At 30.9% G+C, this 9,320-nt stretch overlaps 2 protein-coding genes across 2 annotated transcripts in view; both read left to right on the top strand.

The window, feature by feature from the left end:
* The window catches only part of LOC108690228 (tctex1 domain-containing protein 1-like), a 3,860-nt gene extending 2,241 nt beyond the window's left edge, over positions 1-1,619 (top strand). Inside the window, exons 3-4 of the mRNA XM_018197416.1 lie at positions 325-538; positions 1,454-1,619. Coding sequence (XP_018052905.1) covers positions 325-538; positions 1,454-1,619 — 380 coding nt within the window. The remainder of the gene's footprint in view (positions 1-324; positions 539-1,453) is intronic.
* Positions 1,620-3,965: 2,346 nt separating this feature from the next.
* LOC108690236 (multiple inositol polyphosphate phosphatase 1-like) overlaps positions 3,966-9,320 on the top strand; it is a 5,654-nt gene continuing 299 nt past the window's right edge. Inside the window, 9 exon segments of the mRNA XM_018197424.1 lie at positions 3,966-4,137; positions 4,226-4,357; positions 4,575-4,656; positions 4,658-4,742; positions 6,925-7,041; positions 7,432-7,554; positions 8,000-8,132; positions 8,498-8,705; positions 8,853-9,056. Of these exon segments, the coding sequence (XP_018052913.1) occupies positions 3,966-4,137; positions 4,226-4,357; positions 4,575-4,656; positions 4,658-4,742; positions 6,925-7,041; positions 7,432-7,554; positions 8,000-8,132; positions 8,498-8,705; positions 8,853-9,056 (1,256 nt within the window).

Here is a 9,320-nt window from a genome sequence, read left to right as displayed (position 1 = left end):
AATTAAAATATCTATTTTACTACCAAAAACATTAAACTTTTAACATTATATATTAATAAAAAAACTAATATTAATCTTTTCTTAATATTTTAATAAATTAATTTTAATTTTGTCAATCGCTCGTTGTTTAACTTTTTTAATATTAAAAAATGGATAAAAAAATATTCAACACAAATGAATCAAGGCGATCGATCAAAACGGATCTTAGTACCTAATAATATTTTTGTGTGAAAATTAAAATTTTTACAGTTTTCAATTGAAGCAAATTACTGCGAGCCAATTATTATACATATTTGTCGATTTTAAAACAGTTTTGGACTGCAGAAGCAATTTCTTTGTCGCAGACGCAGAAATATCAAAACAGTTATCGCATGCAGCCGCAGAATCCATTCAAGATCGATCTGGTAGAAAAGATCGTGAAATCAGTGATGAACAATCGTTTGGACGAGATCGCATACGACAATGCGGAAGCCATAAAATTATGCGGCGACATTGCCGCGGAGATACGGCGACGCGTGAAGAAGCTTAACTTCGACAGGTGTGAAATAAATTTGCATCTTGGATGGTTTAAAGATGATATTCCTAGGGAAAGGGAGATTCCACAAACCTTTGATTTATAAGTATATGTGTATAACGAGTTTCTACGAAAATTATTAAGAAGAATTAATTTGAAGAAGATTCAAAAAAGATACATAATCAATATAAATTGATTTAAAATTAACATAATCGTTATTCAACGAAATAATTAAAATATATTTATAAATGTCGAGAAACTGCTAGTTTCTCGACTAAAGTTCCAGGAACTGTGTGGTAATTTAAGAAATAGTGCGTCAGTACTGATTTTCAAATAAATTTAAAAAAATTACTATATGTTTTATACACTGAGAAAAAAACATATTTAGTTTATTAAATATAAAGATATATTTATTTAATACAAGAAATGTTAATTTAATTTAACAATCTTTTTTTTACTGAACAAATATTTACTTATTGTAAGTAAATGTTTAGTTGACAGTATTCAATTAAATATTTATTAAAATTGACTACATTTTTTTTCAGTGTAGTTACAAGTTTTACACGAACAAAATATTGATGAAAAACGAATTATTTAAAGATTTATAATAAAGTGCCTAACACAAATTCGCGATATGATAAATTTCCATTTAGACAATTTACATTTAAAAAATGTTTAAATAAAAACGTTTAAATAAACGTTATTAAATATATAATTATAAAAATGTCTCGCATAAAAATGGTAATTTAAACTAGTAAAAAAAAGTTTAATAAACGTTACAAACATCTCATAAACTTTTTACATTATTAAATAGTTTAAAAAAAAAATAAAATTTTAAATTTTATTTTTCAGTTGATGACGTAGTTTTTAATGTTTATTAAATATATTTTGAATATAACTGTATTGCTCGGATGATCACAAAAAGTCCTTCTCTTCCAGGCATAAAATTATTGTCATGGTTACAATAATCGAAAAGGCCAGTCAATCCGTAGAAACCACACTCGGCTTCCTGTGGGACAGCGAGAGAGACAAATACTCCGCTTTTTCCTTCGAAGGTCGTACTTTTCATGCTCAGTGTAGCGTCTTCAGTGTTTATTATGAATAATATGTCGCGAGTTTTGGGATTCATCAATGAATTCTCGATATATAAAAGAAAAAAAATTTATTATGCTATCTAGTGGATATAGTAAAGTGTCGCCTTCACAGAATTTTTCGCTCCGCAATTACACGAATAAGTAATACACGCGCGACTACACGGAATAATCATTATTATTATACACAGAACTGGTTTCATTTACAAAGTCTCAGGGAAAATGGTCCGCCAATAATATCGAGTTGGAAACAATTTTTGTCCATCAGTCCGTGTGTTTGTTCGTGCGAGAGTAGATACTCGCTAGTCTTTCTCAAAGAGCAATTATTACTTCAGATCCGAACAGGTGATATTTTAAGATAACACTCTATTTAAAAATTATTGATGATTATTGCAGTACACGTTCCTACTTCAATTTTTTTCTTATTGACTTTTAATTATTTGTTTTGAATCTTGGAAACTAATCAGCTGTGTCAAATGTATTCAATTATTGGAAAAAAAAAAACAAAAATTGCGAAAAGAGAAAAGTCTACAACTTTTAATGGATATAAATATTAGATGTACAACTTTGCTTTCGCCGTTTTTTTTCCGAAATTCGAGGCTTTATTGTAAAAAACTGGTTATACATTTATGATTCAAAGCATTGTTCATCGCTGCCTACTACTTTCTCTCATCTTTCGAGTAGCGTACGAATCCCGCGTCGAAAAAACTGATCATCTTTTGAGACTATCCACGAATCGATCCAATTTTTTACTTCTTCATAAGACCGGAAGTGCTGGTCAGCCAGGCCGTGTGCCATTGATCGAAACAAGTGATAGTCAGAGGGAACAACGTCTGGAGAATACGGCGGGTAGGGTAGGACTTCCCATTTCAACGTTTCCAAGTATGTCTTGACTACTTTCGCAACATGGGGTCGAGCATTGTCATGCTGCAAAATCACTTCATCGTGTCTCTCGTTGTATTGCGACCATTTGTCTTTCAATGCTCGGCTCAAACGCATCAATTGCGTTCGATATCCATCGCCTGTGATTGTTTCAGTCGGTTTTAACTTCATAATACACTACGCCGAGCTGGTCCCACCAAATACAGAGCATGGAGCCGTGAATATTCGGTTTGGCCGTCGACGTAGAAGCATGGCCGGGAACTCTCCGTGATTTTCTGCGCTTGGGATTATCGTAATGAACCCCATTTTTCGTCCCCAGTCACAATGCGATGCAGAAATCCCTTCCGTCTTTGCCTTTCAAGCAACTGTTCACAAGCAAACAAACATCATTCAACATCTCTCGGCTTCAATTCGTACGGCACCCAATTTCCTTGCTTCTGAATCATTCCCATGGCTTTGAGGTGTTTTGAAATGGCTTGTTGAGTCATTCCCAATGATCGTGCCAATTCTTCTTGATTTTGACACGAGTTTTGCTCAAGTAATGCCTCCAATTCTGCATCTTCGAAAATCTTCTCTCTTCCACCGCTATGCCGGTCTTCGACGTCAAAATCCGTTCTTGAAGCAAAAATAAACCACTCACGACACGTTCTTTCACTAATAGCGGCCTCACCATAAGTATTTGAGAGCATTCGATGAGCCTCAGCCGCAGATTTCTTCATATTGAAGCAAAAAATTAAAGCCCCGCAAATGACGAGAATTTGGCTCGTAAACTGACATTTTCAATCGAGAATAACTTTATGATGCAGACACAAATCGACTAATGTTTCTATGAGGTTATGTTGACAGATGCCCAAGTTTATTATATGACGTCTATGATCTATTTATTTCGACCACCACTTACCGCTAAAGCCATCTATAGGAAAACGGCGGAAGCAAAGTTGTACACCTAATAAAAATTTAATAAAATGTTTATATATAAGGTTATTTTATTCATGAAAATATGCTAATACTAATCCTAAAGATTAATATTTTCAATTTTTTTTTATGAAAACTCATAAAAAAACTGTCAATTTTAATATTATTGAACCCTTTTAATAACTGCTATTAAATCTATTACTATTTTTGAATAATGTTTACAATCTTGGATAATATGCTTTAGTAATTATATATGAACATTTTAATATTATATATTTTATTTATAATAATAATAATAGTAAAATTAATTAAATTATACTTATTAAAAATTATACTTATTAAAAAGGTTTTTCTCCTTTCAGTGCAATTTTTATTTTTTCAATAACTGAATACATTCAAAAATGAGCTGATTAGTTTCAATACTTTATATGTTATTACATTGAGACATTACTTTTTCACGTTAGATCTATTTGCTTAAAAGACTATCGCTTTATTATTTCCAGAAAACGTGATTAAAATCAACAGCTCCTTCTTTTCTCGTTTAAATAGCGAGAATTTGCAAGATGTGTGGAAAACTCTGCTTTTCCATTATCGTGATATGCCTGGCGGAAAACGCAGTGTTAGGAAATCCTCTGAGCTGTCACTCCGGTAACAGGAGCTTTTATCCTTACATTGGCACTAAAACCCCGTATTCTTACGTTTATAATGATACCGGAGAAACTATGACTCTAACGAGTGAGTATTTATCGCTGTACAACAAGCGATGCCGAATATTCGCAAGGATTTTCTATTTCATCAAAACGGAGCTAATCGGAATTTTCAGATTGCGAACCGACGCAGGTATGGATGTCGATCAGACATGGGACGCGATATCCTGGCGAGTCTATAATCACGCAGATCTTGAATCTCACGCACATTCGAGATTATATAATAACGAACAACATATTCGAAACTTGTGAGTGAGAAGATCACCAAGGTGTACATTCTGACTGATAATCGTTTGTTGTGTGTCCTTCGAATCAAATTAGAAGATAAAAAGATGCACTATTAGATAAAAGAGCAATGGAATCTTAATGGAAATGGATTGATTTACATTTTGACACAGAAAGTAAAACATAAAAACGTTGATTAACATAAGGGATAGTTCCTTTTTAAAATTTGTTTTCCCGCAGGCATATCTCGATATGAAAAGATGGATCTAAAGAATTGGAAGCCCGAGCTGGTCCCGGGAAAGGGAAAGTATTTGGCAATACAGTGAAAGAGATTTGGCGTCACTTGCCGAAAGAATCAAAGCCAAATTGCCGATGTTGTTCGATTGGAACGTGACCAAGAGTTTTAAGGTAATAATTTGAGAAGTTCGATTTTTATTTCTTTTTTTTCTTATATTCGATTGTAAAATACGATATAAAATATTAATACATTAATGTAAAATTAATTAATATAATCAATAAAATTAATAATTGATATAAAATAATTCTTTAATATATAAGTAATTTGTATTTTACATTTTATTACTATTAATATTATTTATAATATAATGTATTATATGACCGTGATAATACAAACAACTGCAGCAATCAAAGCCTTAAACGATCTATTTGGATCTTAAATGCTTCTATGATTCTGTGTGAATTTATATATTACGTATATAGTTTGAAACGCGCGCTGAAATGATTTTTTGGTCTTGAAACGCTAATTCCACTAAACTACAGTAATATATCACGAATTAAAAATTGACTAGCAATTTAACATTTTTTGATGCTTTTTAGCATGTTTGAAACGATTTTAATTATACTGAGTGACATATTAAAATCTGTAAATAATTGATTCTTATTGCGAAAAATATTATCTCGGGTGGGAATGGAATCCAGATCTCTTGCATTCCGTGCGAGCATCCTAAGATCCTTTAGATTACCGAGGCTCGCACGGAATGCAAGAGATTCGGGTTGACTCCCGACCGAGATAATATTTTTCGCAATATGAATTAATTATTTACAAATTTTAATACTCAGCAATTAAAATTGTTTCAAAGATGCGAAAAAGCATGAAAAATTGCATATTAAATTGCTAGCCAATTTTAACTCGTGATATTACTGCGATAATTTAATAGAAATAGCGTTTCAAGACCGAAAAATCATTTCGATGCGATTTCAAAAAGGATTACATACATAAAATAGTATAAATTCACACAGAATCATAGAAGTATTTAAAGTCCAGCTAGACCGTTTAAGATTTTGATTAATATTATTTATATTATTAATTGTAATAGGGGAGAACAATTGTACCAATATTTAAAAAAAAAATATGTGTGTGTGTGTGTGTACATATTTCTTTATTTATAACATATATGTTTATTTCTTTTAATGAAGCAACAACTATTTAGATTTATGGTACTATTTGCAAAAAGATGTAATTTTAACCTATTTATGAATAAAATATCAAAATCCGAATTAGTACATCTTACTCCGATTTGAGGAAAAATGAAACAAAGCTAGGAAAAGTTGTAACATATTCTAAAAACAAATTATCTGTTCTAAAACACAAATTCATTGTTTTAAAAACACAAATTTAATGCTTCAAAAATAAATTATCTTCTAAAACAAAAATTATCTTTTTATGTTATTATTGCTTTTAAAACAGTAAATTTGCTATTAAAAAGCAGTAAATTTGTGTTTTAGAATAGAGAATTTGTTTCAAAGTAGTGAATTTGTGTTTTTAAAGCAATAAATTTGTACTTCAAAGATAATTTGTTTTTAAAGTAACGAATTTGTATTTTTAAAGCAGTAAATTTGTATTTCAAAACAGATAATTTATTTTTAAAGCAGTGAGTTTGTATTTGTAAAGCAGTGAATAATATCTATTACAATAAGAAATACTTACAACGCATTCGCGCGTGATCATAGAGCATAAAAATGTGCTCACATCGCAGTATTTGGCTGTGACAGATTTTCTATCTGAATAGTCGTCTACTTTAACTTAGAATATTTCGGTTCACAAAGCAGAGTGATACTTTTTTCTTGTCAAATCTTTATGTATCTTATGTTGAATATTCAACTAAATATTTATTAAAAGTGATTAATTTTTTTCTCAATGTAGCGGTACTTTTAATCCCAAATCAATGTTGTCAAAATTTATATAAATATATTCGAATCCACTTAAAAATATCAAAAAAAGATATGCATATAACTTGACAAAATGTATTTTAGAATTAATAAAATGAAAATATGCTAACAAGCATTTTATTCGAAAGTTTAAAGCAAAAAAGTATAAAATTGTAAATTTACTCTGGCTCTGAGCACAATACATATAACTTCTTTTACATGCGGCGCATATGCGATTGATGACATGAAACAGATGTAGGCCTCGATACCAATTATTTTTGTTCTTCATATGATCATTTTATCTCTTATTATTTAAAAGATATACGCATTGTTACAACTTACCTCCGTTGCAATTGTCCCCAGTCTCCCCTACTATTGATTAATAGATCTTTTATCAACCTGACATTTATATATATTCCAGTTTAGATTGACGGCCACGCAACGCACCATCGCAAGCATGAGATCCTTCGTAAAAAGAGCTTTTAACATTAGTTCCAAAAAAATATTATCAATGATAAACGACACTTCACTGCATATGGTAATGTTAATAAATCGTAAACTGTACTTTCCATGAAAATACACGGCAAGTGAAGTAACGATCCAGAGAGAATCGTTATTCGCATGAAGAATAATTTTTTAGGAACACATCAGTATATAAAAACAATTAATGCAAATATCGGTTTAATTTATATTAGTAATATATTATAATCAACAACATGTCATTAAGAAAATATTAACGTGTGTTGATTAAAAATCGATTTCCCAATAAACTCGTACTGTATTTTTCTCTCCACAATATACAATCAATTCAAAAGTAAAATTAAAATATGATCATCTTTCATTTATAATTCTTTGTTAATGTATGAAAGTATGAAAAAAATAGATTTGTTTTTATGGCATTATATCTTTTTTTATTTTTATCTTCTAGATCGAATTAATGCACATACAACAAAACATCACCGTGCAATATATTCCTCTTTTAAGAGAAGCTTCCAGTAACACATCAATCAAATTTGAAGTAGTGCCGATTGTCAATGATACTTTATTAAAGGTAATTACCAAATCAAGTCTTCCCCCTCCTATCTTTTGTTAAAGTCCTTTTTAGACATAAATATTTGTATCGCGAAGACCCCCGGCCGGTGGGCTTTCACTACCAATGTATAAACAAATAGTTTAATGTAGGCATATTTTTATTTTTATTTATATTTAATGTTATTTGTACTATATTACGTATATTAAATTTGTTACTTTGGCTCGTAGCCCTTCTTAACACAATTTCTTTTATAACAATTTGTTTAAAAATTTTATTCATAATTTTACTTGCCATGCAATGTAATGACGTTCTGAAAGATTAGAAATACGTCTCAATAAATTGTTAAGTTTTTCTTCTCTTCTCATGATACCTAAAACGCATCAAGAATGTTATAATAGGAAAGTATGTATGAATTACTATTATTTCTTATGTTAACTTAAAATAAATGTATTATTTAAAATAGTTGTATGACAATTGTACATCCTGGAAAAGTAGGGGCATTAACAAGGAAATGAAAGCGTTTATTAACGGTCCGGAAATGGCAAAAGTCTTGGCGGATGTCAGTCAGCGTTTGGGTCTCTTAAACATCAGTAAAGGTGAATAACTCACCAGAAGATCAATTGCTTTTAAATTAATTATACTGCCTGTAAAAATTTTAGCCATTTTTTATTTATTTTTACAAACAAAATTTAGAAAAAAATGTATTGTCGAGGAAACAACTGTCATGAAAACCCTCAAAATCATGTTTTCTCTCTTTTGACGTCATTTTTCTTAAAATTGTGATGTGATCGTCAAATTTGAAAAACGAATTCGTGCTCTTAAAAAAACTTAAAAAAACATGAAAGTTTATTCAGATAACGATCCAAAAATGTAATTTTGCAGGCTAGTATCAAAAGTCAATCATCAGTTGCCAATTATTATCAATAGGGTAATTTCTTATTATATAGTATAATAATTTCAGAGGATATATTTCTATTTTACGACGCGTGTCGCTTCGAGAGAACTTTGCACCTGAACAAATCGTCGCCTTGGTGCTATGTATTCACCGACGATGAAATGCGAATTCTTGAATACGAGGAAGATCTCTTTTATTATAACAGTGATCCGGGAGAAAAAATCAATAGCCAATTAGGGTGTTACCTCATCCGGGACATGGTCGATCATTTCACATAAGTAAACTCCTCAAACAACTCAATTTTTCTAAGGATGTTCAGAGGACATCCTATGGATGTTGTCAAGCCATCACTCGGAGAACTGTGGCTCCTTCGAAAGATTTGAACTTTCTTTTTGATATCTTTTTTTTTTAACTCCTACAGGAAATTGGAAGTGAATGGCGACGAGCCAAAGGGTGTGTTCTATTTTACACACTCGCAAATGATGACGTTGTTCCTCACCGCGATGGGAGTTGCCCAAAACTCTGTACCGCTCACAGCCGCAAACTTCCGAGACATGGATTACAGAAATTGGAGGATTTCTCAATTAGTGCCGTTTGCTGCGAATTTTGCGGCGGTCTTCCACAGGTAATATCGCCAAGATATTTTACGATATTCATGAATTGCATAGAGAAATTCAAAGAAAATTAAGAAAAGCAATCTTGATATTAAGAATTTCAATCCTCACCCAAATCCAACAGTTCTTCTAATTTTTAGTTTTTTCTTACAAAAATACTTCCCTCCGATTTTAATAAATTTTAGATGTGTTAAATATAGAAAAAAAATACGTGTTTCTTATTTTTGTTTATATTTTAACATATTCAAAGTTTGCTAAAATCAAAGAGGGATTGT

This window comes from Atta colombica, unplaced genomic scaffold, assembly GCF_001594045.1.
Source record: "Atta colombica isolate Treedump-2 unplaced genomic scaffold, Acol1.0 scaffold30, whole genome shotgun sequence".
Lineage (NCBI taxonomy): Eukaryota > Metazoa > Arthropoda > Insecta > Hymenoptera > Formicidae > Atta > Atta colombica.
The sequence above is the reverse complement of the archived record's forward strand: the minus strand, read 5'-3'. Positions and strand labels throughout refer to the sequence as shown.